The following is a 20,177-nucleotide window of genomic DNA, read 5'->3' as shown; positions in this document are numbered from 1 at the left end:
TATTATAGAGCCATCATTTGTTTTATGTGTTGTGTTCTTCAATCAAGGCCGACACATGAAACAGCTTCATGGCACCTTATTACAGAGAATGTTCACATAAGTGTGCGTGTGTGTATTTTTTAAACAACTTTTATTGTCAACATTATTATATTACAAGATAAATACCACAGGGAGGAGTTTAATAATGTGCACATAAATATACAGATTTCACTTTAATTTCTTAACAGCAAATCAACTGAAATCATGTGTCAGTGTTTTCCTCAGTGTTCTTCAAGATGTGAGAAGTCTTTAGGAGGCATCACATGTCAGGTGTGATGGAAATCTCAGGCCTCTCACGTTTCATTCATTATCCAATTAATAATCTTGTTATTAAGGGAAAACGTAGAAAAATATTGTGATATTATAAAAACCGAGGATTTAAAATGTATGTATGACTATTTAGGGCTTCCATGCGTTTGACTGCAGCATGTTGTTCCTTCACTGATCAAACAGAGGCTCTGATGTACTTTGATTTTACTTCCATTATTATGACACAATTAAATACAATCACCTTTATTGTTGTAATGGTGTTTGTTCATGTATGAATGTTAAGTCATATTTATAGCTTTGCCAGTCTGGTTCTGACATAAATGGTTGTAAACTGTTTTTAATGTCTTTGAATGAAATGGATCAACACCGCTACACCGATACATCCGCTTCTTGAGGCAGAACAACGATCCAAAGGTCCACAAACTAGCATCCAAAGTACGTGTTAACACGGTCAGAAAACCGCGTGCCTCCACCTTTCCAAAGAGTTTACCACTATCTCTCCTTCTACGCTGCACTCGCACACCGGCACTTTCGGCACATCGAAAAAGACAGTTCTTAATGTGACAGGCCCATGTTAAGCATGCAATATGCAATAACAATACCAAAATAAATGATAAAATGAATAAGCACCAAAAAATGTATTCTCTTAGGAAGCATTTGGCTCCTACAGTACGGGGTAAACTTTAAGGTGTCCTATAAATCTGTCATGTACTGTATCTTAGAAAAGTGCCACACGGAGAAACACAAGGGACTGACTCAGCTGATCATCTGCATCGTGTGCATGAGACTCTGGAAAACACGATGCTTCATGAGCATTCACCAGACAGTCATTGACAGTGACTCCGTGTGCAAACAGGTGCTCACCGAGCTCCGGAGGAGACGAACTCTGGACAAAACACAGCTCCTTCCATGGAGCTCTCTGAACTTATAACACAGCACTTTATAAAACCCCATAGACTTGATACCCACTTTAACAAACTTTGCACATGTAATTATTTTTCTATGTTCTTTTTTGAGTGTTTATAACGTGTAAAGGCGGCAGTAGCTCAGTCCTTAGGTGTCTTGGCTGTGAACTGTAGGGTCGCTGGTTCAAGTCCCTGTGTTGACCATGTATGGAGCGTGGACTGGTAGCTGGAGAGGTGCCAGTTCATCTCCTGGGCACTGCCGAACTGCTGTTGAGCAAGGCACCGAACCCCCAACTGCTCGGGGCGCTGGTCACTGGCAGCCCCCTCGCTCTAACATCTCTCCTTAATTGCATGTATAGGTCCTGTCTGTGCATGTGTGCATTTCGGACCTGTGTGTGTGTGTGTGTAACATGATAGAATGGGAGAAGGGCTGCAGACTTTGGCACCGCCCACCGAAGCTCGCGACACATGTCCTCTATCGCGTCCGCAGTTCAGATGTAAATACAGCCGGTCGGACACCATCGACTCATTCGGTTCAAACACACTGAGAAGCACGATGTCTGGCAGAGGAAAAGGCGGGAAAGGACTCGGCAAAGGAGGCGCTAAGCGTCACCGGAAAGTTCTCCGTGATAACATCCAGGGCATCACCAAACCCGCCATCCGCCGTCTGGCTCGCCGCGGCGGAGTGAAGCGTATCTCCGGTCTGATCTACGAGGAGACCCGCGGTGTGCTGAAGGTCTTCCTGGAGAACGTGATCCGTGATGCCGTCACCTACACCGAGCACGCCAAGAGGAAGACGGTGACCGCCATGGATGTGGTGTACGCTCTGAAGAGGCAGGGCCGCACCCTGTACGGCTTCGGAGGTTAAACCGATGACGACCTGACGGAACAAAACCCAACGGCTCTTTTAAGAGCCACACACTTGATCTGAAGACACGCTTCCTCTCCTCAGTCCCACCCAACTCCGTCACCTCTGGTTCTTCACTGAACCCAAAGTCCCAACTGTTTTTATTATAATATTACATAACACATAACAAAGTACAGGCTGAACAGTATGGCATCATGCTTGACAAAGATAGAAGTGTGTGTAAAGAGTCAGTTCTCCTTTCAGTAAACAATACACATTAAATTATAAGGACATTAAATAAAAATGCATAAAAACCTAATAAGATACAAAGGCATAGAGAAAAAAGACAATAAATAAGGCAAAATCAAATCCATGTAAAGAACTTACATTAATACGTGGACCATACTGTTATACATCTTTAACAAAGGTCATGTAACTTATCTGTGGTGTAATTACATTTGTTATTAATAATTTGGACTGACTCAAAATAGTTACGTAATCCAACTTTGAAGGGATTAAAGTTTGGTGGAGATTTGGAGGATTTAGCTTCATGGATATGATGCTTCCCTTGAAGAGTAGTAAGATTCAAATCACTGTATTGTTTAGTTTTGGTTTTCATAACAGGAAGAAAGTCCAAACTGAAGGATCCAAATGAAACGGGTCATGACGATCACGGGACTAAAAGCCTGAAGTGGAAACAACACAGATCCATTGTCTCACATTTCTGTTCCAAGTGTTGCTGCGTTAGGAACAAAACAGTTTGTTCTGTTTAGTGAAAGATCCATTTGTCTCATTAATATCTTTTCATTTAATTTAGCTCCGTTCTCCTTAAATACATTTGAACTCTGAGCTTGAATTTGATCTGTTCTGATAATTTGTGCACATAATGAAATTAAATGTTATCTTCTATCTCTTTAGTTGGTTTTGTAGATTCTGTGTTTTTTGTTTTCTGTTGTCTTTATTTTGTTCATGCATTTTACATGCTGGGAATAAATACAAAAATGTTGAATTCTCAAATCGACCATTTTAAAATATTTTTTTTTTTTCAATCAAAAATGCTAAGAGTCTTCGTGCTGTTGGGATTTCTAACAGTTCAGGTAATCTAGATATAATCTACTTATTATATTTAAAAACATCAAGTGTACAGAAAAGTGTGAAAAAATGTTGAATTTAATATAATTCAATATATGGTTGTGATGTTCAGCGTGGCTCCTAGAACTTGTTGCTTAAAGGAAAGAGGAAGTCAAAGCTTTCGTACTCACTAAAGTACTTTAGTGTCCGTCTGTGTCCGGAAACCGACAGAGCTGCTGTCTCATTCCAGGGCCCCTAACCTGTCATTACCGGTGTGTGTGTGTGTGTATATAATAATAATAATCACAGTGTTGTGTTTTCAGAAAACACAAAATCCAAACATCTGACTGCAACATAAACTTCTTTTTTTTTATTTATCCATGGAGATTTTATTACACTAAAAACACAGGACACTAGTTATATACATAGTTTCAAACATTTAAAAACAAAATACAAGTTACATTTTGGCACACCGGTGTGAAATCAAGGTTCCTACACCTTTTCCACATTCAAATTTAAGGACTTTTCAAGCTTTTCAAGGTGCGTTTGCAGCTCCTCACAGCTGTGGTGAACTACATGTTTGTGTCCAGAACATACTTTATATTCAGTTTACTTAATAATGCACTTGATCATCACATTCAATTAGATGTAATTGTGCTTTAAACAACCACAATTATGTTTCAGGACAACTCTCTACGTTCAGCTGAGAGTCTGAGGGTTGAATCTAATAAAATCTTTACTCTTCAACATGGATGAAAGGACGTCTTCATTTCTACACGTTTGTGAAACGATACAAGTGATAGAAAGAATAATAGTTGAAGGGGAATCTACTGTAAGATCCTACAAAGTAAAGTCACAAGTATTTAAGGAGAACGGAGCAAACACTGGACAAAATCTAAGGACAAATTCATCTTTCACTGTTTCAAGTAGTTATGTGTAATAATGATGATATCTAATCAAATCTAGAAATAATAATAATGAAATATAGAAAGCACCTCAGCGTTAGAGACACATGAAAGTGTTTTCTGTATTTCCTTCTTCACTTTTCCAGCCAGAGAGCTGCAGGTCTCCACACAAACTGAAGCTGAGCACATTGATTTCACTCAGAATGTGACTTTATTTACATCTTTATCTCACACATCTTTCATTATGAACCTGTTGAATTGGGCTGGTAAATCTACACACACACTCAATCTGGAACAGGAGTCTAACTGTCCAACTGGCCGAGGCACGGACCGTGTGTTTACCTCCACCGGAAAAGTCCTTTATTCAAACGAAATAAATCACAAAACTGCCGTTTTTTCGGGTTTGTTACATCCGGACACGTCTCTGCTAACTGGAACAACTCTGAAACATGTGATACAGATCACTTTTACACCCTTTCAGAGACCAAATGTGCAGTAAACTCGCCGCGAGTTGTCCAGAGTGAGCGTGTATCAGAGAGGTTTGAAGCCTCCTGAGATGAATTCAAAGAGTCCTTGTGACCAAACACGAGCTCAGTGTGGAGGGAAGGACCTTTTCTCGCTGCTACAGTAAAAAACGTGTTTAAAAAAGGTTATTTTATGTGAATTTAATCCCCAAACTGTGGCGGAGAAAACACAAAAGTGTCGCCACATTTCGGCAGGGCGGCGGAGCGGCTGTGTGAGTTGACTCTCCACGGTTCTCACGTGCTTTATAAATCCGCCTCCTGCCCTCGGCTCAGTCACTCTCAGACGAACACAGCACACACGAAGATGGCAGAAGAAGCTCCAGCAGCAGCTCCGGCGAAAGCCCCCGCGAAAGCCGCCAAGAAGAAGGCTGCTCCCCGCCCCAAGAGTGACGGACCCTCCCTCCCGAAGCTCATCCTCAGCGCCGTGCCTGAGTCCAAGGAGCGGAAAGGCATCTCTCTGTCCGCCATTAAGAAGTTTCTGGCCGCCAAAAACATCGACGTTGTTAAGTCCAACAAACGCATCAACTCCGCGGTGACTTCTCTGGTGACCAAAGGGACTCTGACGCAGACCAAAGGGACCGGAGCCTCCGGATCCTTCAAGCTCACCAAGGTCGAAAAGACGGTCGCCAAACCAGCGGCGAAGAAAGTGGTGAAGAAGAAATCTCCCGTTAAAGCCAAGAAGCCCGCGGCGAAGAAGACCCCGGTGAAGAAACCTGCAGCCAAGAAAGCAGCAGCTAAGAAACCGGCAGCCAAGAGGTCTCCGGTGAAGAAGGCGGTGAAAAAGCCTGCAGCCAAGAAGAGTCCCAAGAAGGTGGTCCCCAAAAAGGTGGTGAAGAAGACCCCTGTGAAGAAAGCTCCGGCAAAGAAAGCTGCAGCAAAGAAATCCAAGAAGTGAAGCAGCTCCTGAATGCAGCACTCCGGTGCATCTAAAGGCTCTTTTAAGAGCCACCACAGATTCACTCAAGAGCTTTTTCCTTCCAAACAACTTCTCCACTTTCTCTTTTTCTTTATTTACATCACAAGATCTCAGAGTATCAGCATGTGTAGTTTCACACGTTGATGCTTAAACTGAATATTCCTTTACACAGTTAATGACCCATTATGTGATACATGGTACATGACATCACTGCATGTTATAGGGAAACACTTGAACACAACACATAAAACAAATGATCGCTCCATAATAACAATGATGATGATGATCATGATGATGATGGGTTCTGTGAATGAATCATTTTGACTCTGAAAGGTCCAAAGTCGTCCTTTCTAACTCCACACTGTTCTGTCTGAATCTGTTTTTAGAGCCACCATAGAAACAACTGAACAGTGTTTTCTTCCAAATCACTGACTCAAGGAGAACTCCAGACATTTGTGTCCATTTGGGAAAATGTGTCTTCTTCATCTGCCATCAGTTTGGCTCTGTTGGTGTGTGTCTTAATACTACTGGAGCCCTAACAGCTCATGGATCACATACATTTTATTTCATCTGTTTTCTGTGATAACAAGAGAATTAATTTGAGAGTTGGAGAATCTGTGTAACAATGTCAGAGGAGCAGGAGAATATGGATCACCATCACAAATCTCTTCAATCAAGGCCGACACATGAAACAGCTTCATGGCACCTTATTACAGAGAATGTTCACATCAGTGTGCGTCATCTAAGAAGACGGTTGGTACGGCTTCAGCTTCATCAGAGGAGCAAGTGAAGAGAACCTGAGGTCCTCATTAACTACATAGTTTTTGCTGCACATAAATAAACAGATTCCAGTTTAATTTCTTAACAGCAAATCAACTGAAATCATGTGTCAGTGTTTTCCTCAGTGTTCTTCAAGATGTGAGAAGTCTTTAGGAGGCATCACATGTCAGGTGTGATGGAAATCTCAGGCCTCTCACGTTTCATTCACTATTAAATGAATAATAAGTCATTTTTAGGACTCAAACCCTTTAATTATCAGTTTGATTATTTGTTGTTATTCATGAAAAACAAACAAAAAAAAACACATAGTTATTTTCCATGAAACAAATGTTTGGCTGCTGGGGGATTTTATAAACTCAGTCTTCCATATGTCAGTGATTAGCATTAGATGAGATCAGTTCTCTTGAATCTGTTTATGGGTGATATTTCTAAAAAGTTCTAATTGTATAACTGGATGTATGAGAGAATTTCGTGTCTTAATGAAAATTATGACTTTATATATTAATATTTTGAAACACTAACTGATTGTTTAGAGAAAGTTTCTCATTATGAACATACTTTTTGTCACATTAGCAGAAATAGGCTTCCATATGTAAAACCATAAAGATCTATATTTTCATCACCATCTGGTTTGTTTGTGTCGGCGCATGCTCAGTGTCGGTCACACAGCTAAGCCAATCCGGGACGCGCAACAGCACACTGATATTTGCATATAGCAGCGTATAAAGAAAGCAGCAGCATAGCAGCAGAAAATCATCTGTTTCCAGAAAAACCCAATCATGCCTGATCCAGCGAAGCCTGCGCCCAAGAAGGGCTCCAAGAAAGCCGTGACAAAGACCGCCGGGAAGGGCGGCAAGAAGAGGAGAAAGAGCAGGAAGGAGAGCTACGCCATCTACGTGTACAAGGTGCTGAAGCAGGTCCACCCCGACACCGGCATCTCCTCCAAGGCCATGGGCATCATGAACTCCTTCGTGAGCGACATCTTTGAGCGCATCGCCGGTGAGGCCTCCCGTCTGGCTCACTACAACAAGCGCTCCACCATCACTTCCAGGGAGATCCAGACCGCCGTCCGCCTGCTGCTGCCCGGGGAGCTGGCCAAGCACGCCGTGTCTGAGGGCACCAAGGCCGTGACCAAGTACACCAGCTCCAAGTAAAACTGCTGCTGGACCAACAACACAAAGGCTCTTTTAAGAGCCACACACTCAGTTCACTGAGAGCAAGGATTTCAATCAGTTACAAGTGCTCATAGTTTAAATATATAGTAGTTCAGTACTTGAAACTTACAGGTCCAACCACCAACAGCGCCATCTCCTGGATGATTGATGTCCTATTATTCTCAAAGCATCAGATGAGCATCAGAAACTATTCTAAGTTTCTTGTTAATCTGACTTATAATTGCTGAGATATGATGAATTCTGTATACCAGCGCCACCTAGTTGTTTGTTGTTGTGAAATCTAGTAGCCGGCCTCAGTAAAACATAGAAAACTAGATTACTAGATTAGTTTTGTGTCCATCTGACACAATTTTAGGAAGATTCTCAGCACTTCCTCTTTTGACTGTAATCTACAGGAAGTTGTTCCATTATAACTTTGGCATTCTTTTGATAGCTTATGGTCAGGCCCATCCAAACATTACATGTACCAAGTCTCGTCTTGATCGTACGTTCGGCCTAGAGGAGTTTGAAAAAGTGGCTTTTGCATATATCACGATGCTGCAAGAAAGGCGGAAATGGGCGTGGCCTATATCCCGAGATTCAAAAGCCTGAATGTAAACATTTTGAATGTGCGAGGTACGGATGTCGGAGGTAGAGGCAAAAACGCGTTCAACTTGATTATAGCGACACCTGCTGGTGAATATGTGTCCTTCATCTTAGGAGGGCAAGGGCTTAAATTAAATGTTGTTATTTTACTCTATATAATTGACCCAATTCGTCCCTAACAGAGTTGACCGAATTTATGGTTAGTATGATGTTTTTGAGAATAAATCTCTTCAATCATATAAGTTTGAGGTCAGAAGACAATTTGTGTTCTATCAGACTAAAGAAGTTGAATTACAAAAAATAAAAAACAAGTGTTTCCCGTGTTTTTTCAATACCTGAAATGTACCCGCAGTATATATATATATATATATATATATATATATATATATATATATATATATATATACTGTATATATATTTAAGAGAAGTAATGACATTTTTTTCCTCTCACACTCTTCAGTCTCATAAGATTCTCTTATTTGTCTAAATTAGAGGTCCAATAGTGAACGCACTGCAATCAAAAGATAATTTGTTATTTTTTTACATTTTTTCTGACATTAATTCAAAATGTAATTTCCACCACATCTAAATACATGCATATTTCTTAAAAATTGAAGGACATATGTCACCTCACAAATATATATATAGAACTATTTTCATACCTAGATTTGACAGTTAAAACCTTTATACAGCTACTATACATTTGTAGATTTAATTAAAATAGCATCTAAAGGACTAAATAGCTAACCGTAACCTATTTACAACCTGAAATACAATGTTGGCCTTGCTAGATACTGTTTTTAAAATATTGGGTCATATTTTGCTGGCCAGTGGAATCGACTGTTACCTATGCGGCTCATGGTTTTAACAAGATAAACATCCTGTATGATGCCTGGGTACACATCTCCGTCATAACTGATGGCACACCATTGACCAATGCGTCCCTCATATGAGTCTTGAATGTGCTGCAGACTTCTATTGTGTGATGTGTCAGGATGTGATGTGCTGGTAGAGGGGCAAGCTTCTTCCCATGGCTGAACTAGGTGCAGCCATCAGGTGCTGAGCAAAGCAGTCGCTATAGTCCTGACACCTTTTAGCTGTTGTCTTTGGTGGCATCTTTAAAACATGCAGACATTTGTTTTAATTCAAAATCTAAAATAGAATTACAACGGTCATTGTTTTGTTCCATAATAATAGAGTTTAAATGTAATTTCCACCACTCTCTTGTCTTTTCCACTACAGAGGGGATTGGGGTTGAAATGACATTTCTACAGTATTTCATGAAAAACTTCAAAGTAGCTTTACATATTAGCTTTGATTTGATTGCTAGCATAATATGCACACAAAATCCATGTATTTCACTAAAAACGTATATCCTCTTCCAAACTTTCACAGAGTTACAGCGTGTTTGTAAATGATAAACAATAAGTATATATCCTGGTTAAGCAACATTTACCTTGATTTCTCTTTAAACACTCAAGGTGAAAATGCACATGTTATATTTGAAGTGAACGCCACTGTCGCTTTTCACTTCCTGAAAAACAACCAATCATATCTGTGTCTAATGCTTTTAGAAGTTAAAATACATTGGTGTGTTGGAAATGACTATGTGACAGCTAGATATGATCCAAAACGTAATGCTGGCAACTGCCAGACAATAAATACTAAAATACTTTTTTATTATATGAGTATTAGTCTATTTAAGTACATTTAAAGTTTTCAGATATGTCATGTTTTTAAACTTTATTCTCATTGTCTAAGTTAGTATATCTTGGTGAGGGACAAGGGCAAAATAGTGATATTAGACTTTAAGGATGTTAAAAAGTAATTAATAATGAAATAATAATGGACCAATGGTGTAAATATTCAAGATGGTGTTATTCTTAATTTTACAATTTAGGACATGAAAGTGGGTGTAGAATTGCATATACAGTATATGGACTACTACAATTTATCTTAGTGCATTTGGAAAATATTAGAACTGATTGTGTTGTTGTACTGATTAAATGTTCTAGCAGCCAAACAATATCAAATAAAACACATGGCAGGTATTTTAATGAATGACCATGATTGAGCTCAATAGATGTCTTGTTTTTTTCTCCCCCCTTTCACTCTGATGAGTCTTTTATTAGTGGTATGACAGTCAGTGGTCGAAGTTTTGTTCATCAAATAACATAAGTAAACATTTAACAGTTAAAGTAGGAGCTGTGTCTTTAGTGGTCGTGTGTGGCTCTTAAAAGAGCCGTTGTTGTTGTTGTTGTGTCCCTTGAAGGTTCCGGGTGTTTACTTCTTGGCGGCCTTCTCGGTCTTCTTGGGCAGCAGCACAGCCTGGATGTTGGGCAGCACGCCGCCCTGAGCGATGGTCACTCCGCCCAGCAGCTTGTTGAGCTCCTCGTCGTTGCGGACAGCCAGCTGCAGGTGACGGGGGATGATGCGGGTCTTCTTGTTGTCGCGGGCAGCGTTTCCAGCCAGCTCCAGGATCTCAGCGGTCAGGTACTCCAGCACAGCCGCCAGGTAGACGGGGGCGCCGGCACCCACACGCTGGGCGTAGTTTCCCTTCCTCAGGAGCCTGTGAACACGGCCGACTGGGAACTGGAGCCCGGCACGGGAGGAGCGGGTCTTTGCCTTCGCTCTGGCCTTTCCGCCGGTTTTGCCTCTTCCACTCATCGTTAGCTGCGTCTTCTAGAGTCGATACTAGAAAATGTGACAACGACAGCCCAAACACTCCTTTATATTTCCGCGGAGCGCGGGACACTTGGTGCCAGACCAACCAGAAAAGAGGCTTCCCGCAGAGCAGCAGGGGGCGACGCGCGCTCGATTTTGGCGGACACTTTGAAAGGCTTGTCCGCCAATAAGAGCGGAGATTCTGGCGGGGGTCGCCCCTCTAGGCGGTGCTGAGCTCCAGGAGGAACCCCTCACCAATCAGGAGCCGCAGGTCTGAAGCTGCGTCACCACTTTCACAGCCGGTCCCACAGTTTAAGAGCCGCGTGTCTCCTCGTGTTTTCCAAGTTTCTCTTGTGAGTCCAGACCCCCAGAGAAAGAAAGAGTCATGGCCAGAACCAAGCAGACCGCCCGTAAATCCACCGGAGGAAAAGCTCCTAGGAAGCAGCTGGCCACCAAGGCTGCCCGTAAGAGCGCCCCGGCCACCGGCGGAGTGAAGAAGCCTCACCGTTACAGGCCCGGTACCGTGGCTCTGAGAGAGATCCGTCGCTACCAGAAATCCACGGAGCTGCTGATCCGCAAGCTGCCCTTCCAGCGCCTGGTGAGAGAAATCGCTCAGGACTTCAAGACCGACCTGCGCTTCCAGAGCTCCGCTGTCATGGCTCTGCAGGAGTCCAGCGAGGCTTACCTGGTCGGCCTGTTCGAGGACACCAACCTGTGCGCCATCCACGCCAAGAGGGTCACCATCATGCCCAAGGACATCCAGCTGGCCCGTCGCATCCGCGGAGAGAGGGCTTAAAGTGTCCGCTGCTCCACAAACTCCAACGGCTCTTTTAAGAGCCACCTCAGTCCTCACTGAAGGCTTCATTCCTCTGCTGCCAACACATGTCTCTGCATCACTGACAGCTGCTCAGGAACGGACCAGCAGTCCAATGGGCCTCTACAGCCCGTTTAATATACGACAGGGTGTTTATTTATTTACAACACGTAATATTCCTTAAGTAAAGACAACACTGAATCTAACAAACTATAAAAAAGAGAAAAGATAAAAGTTAATTTCATTGGTCATTCACATGTGTGAAAGTGAGTAGGAATAACTATATTTAACCCTACCCCTAAACAATAATCTCTTACAATAATGCTCTCAGATTAAGTTTTGACATACTTCAAACATCAAATCCAAATGTACATATTTGCCGTTTTACATATATGTACCATACACACACCTGATCAAAGCCCTTCTTCATCCCTGTATTTAGTGAGCATCCATATCTTTATCCTGTCTTTAAATGGATAATGTGTGTACACTGCTGAAGTTGAACATGCAAACTGTTCCACAATTTCACACCATAAACTGAGATTCAACATTTTTTTTCATCGTGTCTGTATAGTTGATTTTTTTAGATTTCATTTCCCCTGAAGTTATAGCACCCCTCTCCATCATAGAACATTTTTTAATATTATCTGGTAGAAGATTATATCTGATGATTTAAACAAAAACAAATACATATATACTTTCTGTATATATATATATATAAACTGCTCTTGAACGCACCACTCAGTGAATGCAAAGGTTCTTTTAAGAGCCACCACAGATTCCACTGGAGTGTGTCTTCCTACCAAACTACACTGTTAACATGTTATTCATAAGATCCACTAATATGAAATATCCACATATCCACATCTTCTTAGTGCTGTATTAGAACTACACAACAACCAGTGAAGAAGTCAAGCTGGTAACAAGGTAAAATCAACAGACAAACACACTGACTCTCTAACTGATCAAGTGTCTGAAGCTCACATCATGACTTTTCAAAGCACAGTGGTCCTAAGGGCTGGGGAGAGGGCTTTAACATGGAAGTGGATGAGACAATATAATGCAGGCTTTGTGGGTCCAGAGGAGAGTGGATGACAGAGGAGATCATAGTTCCTGTATTCTGACATATTTTATATTCAAATGTTATATTTGGATTTTATATGAAAATGTGACAGATGTGTTTTTATAAAGTAAATAAATATAAATACTGTAATAACACAATTAAATATGTCAGTTGATTTTAACATGCATTGTGTTTAATATTTGTTCTTCTCTTCAAGACCTAAAGTGATTTCTAAAGTCAAACTCAAAAGGTGTTTTTTTCGGTGTGTTGCTTAAAGTCCCATGTGTCATATCTGCACGTGTCCTCTGGATTATCATCACTCTCATGTCATGGAGCCTTTCTCCTCCTGGATCTACAGGAAGAGTCCTTTGTTAACCACATGTTCTCATCATTTCCATACACGGACTTCATCTTACAGCCTGTTGTGATAAATGCTGTTCAAAGGTCAGGAATGTGAGGCTCTGAAGCTTCACTGTGAACCTCACAAACATGAAAGGACACTAAAGAGGCAGGAAGACACGAGGACACCAAGAAAGAAAGAAGAAGCAAAAAGGAAAGAACAAAGGAAAAGAATGGGAGAAGGGCTGCAGACTTTGGCACCGCCCACCGAAGCTCGCGACACATGTCCTCTATCGCGTCCGCAGTTCAGATGTAAATACAGCCGGTCGGTCCCATCACCTCATTCGGTTCAAACACTCTGAGAAGCACGATGTCTGGCAGAGGAAAAGGCGGGAAAGGACTCGGCAAAGGAGGCGCTAAGCGTCACCGGAAAGTTCTCCGTGATAACATCCAGGGCATCACCAAACCCGCCATCCGCCGTCTGGCTCGCCGCGGCGGAGTGAAGCGTATCTCCGGTCTGATCTACGAGGAGACCCGCGGTGTGCTGAAGGTCTTCCTGGAGAACGTGATCCGTGATGCCGTCACCTACACCGAGCACGCCAAGAGGAAGACGGTGACCGCCATGGATGTGGTGTACGCTCTGAAGAGGCAGGGCCGCACCCTGTACGGCTTCGGAGGTTAAAGCGATGACGACCTGACGGAACAAAACCCAACGGCTCTTTTAAGAGCCACACACTTGATCTGAAGACACGCTTCCTCTCCTCAGTCCCATCCAACTCCGTCACCTCTGGTTCTTCACTGACCCAAAGTCCCAACTGTTTTTATTATAATATTACATAACAAAGTACAGGCTGAACAGTATGGCATCATACTTGACGCGCGCGTGTGTGTGGTCAGTTCTCCTTTCAGTAAACAATACACATTAAATTATAAGGACATTACATAAAAATACATAAATACCTAATAAGATACAAAGGCATAGAGAAAAAAGACAATAAATAAGGCAAAATCAAATCCATGTAAAGAACTTACATTAATACGTGGACCATACTGTTATACATCTTTAACAAAGGTCATGTAACTTATCTGTGGTGTAATTACATTTGTTATTCATAATTTGGACTGACTCAAAATAGTTACGTAATTCAACTTTGAAGGGATTAAAGTTTGGTGGAGATTTGGAGGATTTAGCTTCATGGATATGATGCTTCCCTTGAAGAGTAGTAAGATTCAAATCCACTGTATTGTTTAGTTTTGGTTTTCATAACAGGAAGAAAGTCCAAACTGAAGGATCCAAATGAAACGGGTCATGACGATCACGGGACTAAAAGCCTGAAGTGGAAACAACACAGATCCATTGTCTCACATTTCTGTTCCAAGTGTTGCTGCGTTAGGAACAAAACAGTTTGTTCTGTTTAGTGAAAGATCCATTTGTCTCATTAATATCTTTTCATTTAATTTAGCTCCGTTCTCCTTAAATACATTTGAACTCTGAGCTTGAATTTGATCTGTTCTGATAATTTGTGCACATAATGAAATTAAATGTTATCTTCTATCTCTTTAGTTGGTTTTGTAGATTCTGTGTTTTTTGTTTTCTGTTGTCTTTATTTTGTTCATGCATTTTACATGCTGGGAATAAATACAAAAATGTTGAATTCTCAAATCGACCATTTTAAAATATATATTTTTTTCAATCAAAAATGCTAAGACTCTTCGTGCTGTTGGGATTTCTAACAATTCAGGTAAACTAGATATAATCTAATTATTACATTTAAAAACATCAAGTGTACAGAAAAGTGTGAAAAAATGTTGAATTTAATATAATTCAATATATGGTTGTGATGTTCAGCGTGGCTCCTAGAACTTGTTGCTTAAAGGAAAGAGGAAGTCAAAGCTTTCGTACTCACTAAAGTACTTTAGTGTCCGTCTGTGTCCGGACACCGACAGAGCTGCTGTCTCATTCCAGGGCCCTGAACCTGTCATTACCGGTGTGTGTGTGTGTGTATATATATAATAATAATAATAATCAGTGTTGTGTTTTCAGAAAACACAAAATCCAAACATCTGACTGCAACATAAACTTCTTTTTTTTTATCTATCCATGGAGATTTTATTACACTAAAAACACAGGACACTAGTTATATACATAGTTTCAAACATTTAAAAACAAAATACAAGTTACATTTTGGCACACCGGTGTAAAATCAAGGTTCCTACACCTTTTCCACATTCAAATTTAAGCACTTTTCAAGCTTTTCAAGGTGCGTTTGCAGCTCCTCACAGCTGTGGTGAACTACATGTTTGTGTCCAGAACATACTTTATATTCAGTTTACTTAATAATGCACTTGATCGTCACATTCAATTAGATGTAATTGTGCTTTAAACAACCACAATTATGTTTCAGGACAACTCTCTACAAAAGGAATTAAGTCTCAAATGAAAGTAATTTTTCATGCAAATGTCAGAAAAGTTGGTTTCCAGTCTCATTTCTTTGTTTTTTTACTTAATAGTAAATATGCCATTCCAGGTGATCTGAATTTAAAGCACTTTAGAACAGATGTCTTTATTGTCTGTGTGGCAGAGCAACAACATTGGAGATGCAACTCGGCTTGGTGTGTGGTGTAAAATACATTTTAAATAAAATAAAACATTTTTTACAATTACAGACAATTTATAAACGGCCAATATAACTTTTTGTTAAAGTGCAAAAAGTGTCCATTAGACATATTGTTCCTTGACGGATCATACAGAGGCTCTGATGGACTTTGATTTGGCCTCCATTAATACGACAGAATGACTCATAATCACCTTTATTATCAACAGGAATCATTTAAAGTATTTTATATATTCTCTTGTACTGACAGATTAGATAACTTTCATAAAATGTATCAACATTGCAGATGATCATAGGAATCAAACACTTTAAACTTAACTGCTGTTCAACTTTTAACCATTTCTAAAGAAGAGCGCCTTCATTTAGGTCTACTACCGTGTTTTTACCAAACACAAGGGAAACTTACACAAGAAGAAAGGGAACAGGGTCAACAACAACAATAGGAAAATCATTCAGCTGTTTTCGGTTTAAACTGCAGCCTTTATTTTGAAACACCGTGCAGTATTTCCGGAAGTCTTGTGGTAAATACAGGAATTCACTGTCCTTCTTTGTGATTGGACGCTCATGGATACGCTCACTCTGACCAATCAGAGAGCAGCTGGGTAAATAAAGCAGCGGTTTCTGCTTCACCGTAACATTTCTTCTCTCACTCGAAAAATCGTAAAGATGTCTGGACGCGGGAAAACCGGAGGAAAGGCCAGAGCAAAGGCGAAGACTCGTTCTTCACGTGCCGGGCTCCAGTTCCCAGTCGGCCGTGTTCACAGGCTCCTGAGGAAGGGAAACTACGCCCAGCGTGTGGGTGCCGGCGCCCCCGTCTACCTGGCGGCTGTGCTGGAGTACCTGACCGCTGAGATCCTGGAGCTGGCTGGAAACGCTGCCCGCGACAACAAGAAGACCCGCATCATCCCCCGTCACCTGCAGCTGGCTGTCCGCAACGACGAGGAGCTCAACAAGCTGCTGGGCGGAGTGACCATCGCTCAGGGCGGCGTGCTGCCCAACATCCAGGCTGTGCTGCTGCCCAAGAAGACCGAGAAGGCCGCCAAGAAGTAGAGTGGACACTCGCTGACTGCTGGGAAACCCACACAACGGCTCTTTTAAGAGCCACAAACTACCACTAAAGACAATCCTCCCACCTTTAGCTTCAATTAAACGTAATGGTTGAGGGAACATTGTAGATAAATAAACTAAATTCATAAACATAAAGAACAAAGGGGATTCATCAGCGAGTAGGAGATTCATCCGATATAGATTCTTCTCTAAATTGTAGCTCCACTATTTCACGTCATACCTTCATTTAATAGGATTTGGTCAGAGGAGAATGGCCAGACTGGTTGGAGCTGAAAGAAAGGCAACAGTAACTCAAACATCCACTGGTTCCAACAGAGGAATGCAGGAGAGCATCTGTAAACAGACAACACGTAGAACCTTGGGGCGGGTTGTCTACAGCAGCAGTCGACCACACTGACACGTTATTAGGCACCAATATAATAAAGTGGCCGGTGAGTGCATTACTGTACTCTCCATGATTCAGAATATTTCCCACAAATTACTTTAAACTTGACTTATCTCTAACACAAGATTTTATCCTAAATCACCATGGAAATGACACATCATGACAGGTTCATTTATTGATAAACAATAAACACATTAAAAAACATTAAACCGTCGATGTCCGCAGTGGTACACGTGTAGCGTCTAACCAAAGATGAGCACGTTCAAGTTAAATGTACTATACATTTGGCAGCACAAAAGCTATTGTGTGTATATGACGTCATGATTTCACTCACACCTGTTAGCTTATCTTAATAATAGTAATAATTTAATGTTAGTTTAGTTCTGTCATACATGTTTTATTTTTTACATTTTCTCTACATTTAACTTATCAGATTTGATTATCATGAATTGTGTTTGACCTGGATTCTGTATCCATCAAGAGTTTCAGTCATACTTTTCATACCTCCCTCGTGTTTTATAAGCTGCTGGAGTCAATAAAAAGAAGCCCAAGTCTCTCATACTTACAGTCAGCGTAAGTTCGACTAACTATTGTTTTTATACCAGATTCAGCAAACGGCGGATGTTCACAGTTGTAGATGTGTTCTGTAAGTTAAATATAAGTTTAGTTCTGCACTGATCAACAGTGTGATTCTATGTTATGGGATAATTCAGGTCTGTTGCTCTCAGTTTGAGTGTATGTGGCTCTTAAAAGAGCCGTTGGAGTTTGTGGAGCAGCGGACACTTTAAGCCCTCTCTCCGCGGATGCGACGGGCCAGCTGGATGTCCTTGGGCATGATGGTGACCCTCTTGGCGTGGATGGCGCACAGGTTGGTGTCCTCGAACAGACCGACCAGGTAAGCCTCGCTGGACTCCTGCAGAGCCATGACAGCGGAGCTCTGGAAGCGCAGGTCGGTCTTGAAGTCCTGAGCGATTTCTCTCACCAGGCGCTGGAAGGGCAGCTTGCGGATCAGCAGCTCCGTGGATTTCTGGTAGCGACGGATCTCTCTCAGAGCCACGGTACCGGGCCTGTAACGGTGAGGCTTCTTCACTCCGCCGGTGGCCGGGGCGCTCTTACGGGCAGCCTTGGTGGCCAGCTGCTTCCTGGGAGCTTTTCCTCCGGTGGATTTACGGGCGGTCTGCTTGGTTCTGGCCATGGCGGCTTCTCCTCTCTGCGTTCAGCTGAAGAAAGAATGAAGTCTGCCTGAGAACAGCGGCTTTGTTAAGGAACCGCCGGAGATACGGCATCCGCTGATTGGTCCAGCTCGGGTGACTCGCGCGCTGTAGCTGATCAGCTATTGGACAACAGGGACTGAACTAAAGCGCGCGCACAGCGGCAGGGAAAACGAGAGAGAGAAAAGTCCTGTTTGCACAGTTCTCACTTATATTTGAACTGTTCACACTTTTCTACTTTATTTATAGGTCTATGTGTCAGTTATTTTCAGATTCAATTTAATTGACGGAGAGAGAAAATGTAAGGGAAAAAAAACTATTATAATCTTTAACCATATTACTGTGACTAATAAATACAACTTATATAAATACGAAGGGTTTACAAAAGTTGTCTGTATATAAGTTAAATACAAAGAAATGCTATAAATACACTTTATTAGTATTGGATAATATACAAGGGGTTGAATATGTACAGTATAAGAATATTATATTTGTATATATTCAACTACAATGTTGCATTTGAATTGAATTGAAGGAGAAAGTAAGAAAACAAAGAAATGTAGTAACTTTTCATTCGTAGTCAGAAACGGGTTCTTTAATTGAGTTGATCCACGTTATTGCTAGGCCTCTAATCTACTGTAATCTGGAGGAAAATGTGCTTTGTACTCCATTAGGATTAATTAGTCTGACATAAGATTTTTTTTTTCATATAAAAACATGACCATTTACAATTTAATCCACTGAACATGGTTACTGTTATATTATAGAATATGATATTATTCCTTATTCATCACTAACATTTTACACATATGACTAATATTGTGATTAATATGAAAGCAAGTTTAGATACTTTGTATACAGACGGCTAGATTAGCAGTATAGTGCTGCATCATATACAAACATGTCTTCTTGTAAAAAGGAAATGTCAAGTTTAAGCTTCTCAGCTTTGCCAGATAGAACGAAAAAGTCATGTTTAAAAAAAAAAATCAATCTTCATTTTATTACCTGGTGTATATTTGATTTACTCCTGGGTAGATTATTTACCTGCCAGTAACATTTGTTCAGTACAAATACATTCCACCGCTCCAAGACACGAGGTTCTTTGCTACTTTAGTAAATAAAGCAGATTTATTACAGCACAAACTCTTCACTGCATCAATAGCAATGGATTCTTATTCCATGATGTGTTCAGTAGTTTACCCAACTTAGACAGTTGTTGTAAAGTAGATATGTTTCACATGTGTTTGCATGTAATTTAAAAGGTTTCATATTTTCAATGTGGGACCTCATGTACAAATCAAGCACTTCAGGTTTTAAGTCACCAAGTAAGCTACAATGTGTGGAATGCAATGATATTTATCACTATAACAAGTTCATCTCAATATGTAATATAATGTGACACTAAATAAGAAATATATTATTTTAACAATTCTAAGTGATTAAAATCCTTGCTCTCAGTGAACTGAGTGTGTGGCTCTTAAAAGAGCCTTTGTGTTGTTGGTCCAGCAGCAGGTTTACTTGGAGCTGGTGTACTTGGTCACGGCCTTGGTGCCCTCAGACACGGCGTGCTTGGCCAGCTCCCCGGGCAGCAGCAGGCGGACGGCGGTCTGGATCTCCCTGGAAGTGATGGTGGAGCGCTTGTTGTAGTGAGCCAGACGGGAGGCCTCACCGGCGATGCGCTCAAATATGTCGCTCACGAAGGAGTTCATGATGCCCATGGCCTTGGAGGAGATGCCGGTGTCGGGGTGGACCTGCTTCAGCACCTTGTACACGTAGATGGCGTAGCTCTCCTTCCTGCTCTTTCTCCTCTTCTTGCCGCCCTTCCCGGCGGTCTTTGTCACGGCTTTCTTGGAGCCCTTCTTGGGCGCAGGCTTCGCTGGATCAGGCATGATTGGGTTTTTCTGGAAACAGATGATTTTCTGCTGCTATGCTGCTGCTTTCTTTATACGCTGCTATATGCAAATATCAGTGTGCTGTTGCGCGTCCCGGATTGGCTTAGCT

The 20,177-nt window shown here is 41.4% G+C and overlaps 9 protein-coding genes across 9 annotated transcripts; 6 read left to right on the top strand and 3 right to left on the bottom strand.

Moving 5' to 3' along the window:
• Nucleotides 1-1,770: 1,770 nt before the first annotated feature.
• LOC310962787 (histone H4) lies at nucleotides 1,771-2,082 on the top strand (the record flags this gene model as incomplete). Its single annotated transcript, XM_083935360.1, has 1 exon — nucleotides 1,771-2,082. One exon carries the CDS (start codon nucleotides 1,771-1,773, stop codon nucleotides 2,080-2,082), a length of 312 nt encoding a protein of 103 aa, XP_083791486.1.
• Nucleotides 2,083-4,865: 2,783 nt separating this feature from the next.
• Nucleotides 4,866-5,456, top strand: LOC310962671 (histone H1-like; the record flags this gene model as incomplete). Its single annotated transcript, XM_083935187.1, has 1 exon — nucleotides 4,866-5,456. One exon carries the CDS (start codon nucleotides 4,866-4,868, stop codon nucleotides 5,454-5,456), a length of 591 nt encoding a protein of 196 aa, XP_083791313.1.
• Nucleotides 5,457-7,036: 1,580 nt separating this feature from the next.
• Nucleotides 7,037-7,411, top strand: LOC310962677 (histone H2B-like; the record flags this gene model as incomplete). The annotated part of the gene is made up of 1 exon (XM_083935193.1): nucleotides 7,037-7,411. The coding sequence occupies one exon, from the start codon at nucleotides 7,037-7,039 to the stop codon at nucleotides 7,409-7,411; it is 375 nt and encodes a 124-aa protein (XP_083791319.1).
• Nucleotides 7,412-10,300: 2,889 nt separating this feature from the next.
• On the bottom strand, nucleotides 10,301-10,684 carry LOC310962675 (histone H2A; the record flags this gene model as incomplete). Its single annotated transcript, XM_083935191.1, has 1 exon — nucleotides 10,301-10,684. The coding sequence occupies one exon, from the start codon at nucleotides 10,682-10,684 to the stop codon at nucleotides 10,301-10,303; it is 384 nt and encodes a 127-aa protein (XP_083791317.1).
• Nucleotides 10,685-11,066: 382 nt separating this feature from the next.
• On the top strand, nucleotides 11,067-11,477 carry LOC310962674 (histone H3.2; the record flags this gene model as incomplete). Its single annotated transcript, XM_083935190.1, has 1 exon — nucleotides 11,067-11,477. The coding sequence occupies one exon, from the start codon at nucleotides 11,067-11,069 to the stop codon at nucleotides 11,475-11,477; it is 411 nt and encodes a 136-aa protein (XP_083791316.1).
• A 1,790-nt stretch (nucleotides 11,478-13,267) lies between these two features.
• On the top strand, nucleotides 13,268-13,579 carry LOC310962678 (histone H4; the record flags this gene model as incomplete). Its single annotated transcript, XM_083935194.1, has 1 exon — nucleotides 13,268-13,579. One exon carries the CDS (start codon nucleotides 13,268-13,270, stop codon nucleotides 13,577-13,579), a length of 312 nt encoding a protein of 103 aa, XP_083791320.1.
• A 2,593-nt stretch (nucleotides 13,580-16,172) lies between these two features.
• LOC310962679 (histone H2A) lies at nucleotides 16,173-16,562 on the top strand (the record flags this gene model as incomplete). Its single annotated transcript, XM_083935195.1, has 1 exon — nucleotides 16,173-16,562. Exon 1 carries the CDS (start codon nucleotides 16,179-16,181, stop codon nucleotides 16,560-16,562), a length of 384 nt encoding a protein of 127 aa, XP_083791321.1. The 5' UTR covers nucleotides 16,173-16,178.
• Nucleotides 16,563-17,749: 1,187 nt separating this feature from the next.
• Nucleotides 17,750-18,160, bottom strand: LOC310962672 (histone H3.2; the record flags this gene model as incomplete). The annotated part of the gene is made up of 1 exon (XM_083935188.1): nucleotides 17,750-18,160. The coding sequence occupies one exon, from the start codon at nucleotides 18,158-18,160 to the stop codon at nucleotides 17,750-17,752; it is 411 nt and encodes a 136-aa protein (XP_083791314.1).
• Nucleotides 18,161-19,690: 1,530 nt separating this feature from the next.
• LOC310962676 (histone H2B-like) lies at nucleotides 19,691-20,065 on the bottom strand (the record flags this gene model as incomplete). The annotated part of the gene is made up of 1 exon (XM_083935192.1): nucleotides 19,691-20,065. One exon carries the CDS (start codon nucleotides 20,063-20,065, stop codon nucleotides 19,691-19,693), a length of 375 nt encoding a protein of 124 aa, XP_083791318.1.
• Between the last annotated feature and the right edge of the window lie 112 nt (nucleotides 20,066-20,177).

This window comes from Echiichthys vipera (genome assembly GCF_963691815.1).
Source record: "Echiichthys vipera genome assembly, chromosome: 20".
Classification (NCBI taxonomy): Eukaryota; Metazoa; Chordata; class Actinopteri; order Perciformes; family Trachinidae; genus Echiichthys; species Echiichthys vipera.
The sequence above is the reverse complement of the archived record's forward strand: the minus strand, read 5'-3'. Positions and strand labels throughout refer to the sequence as shown.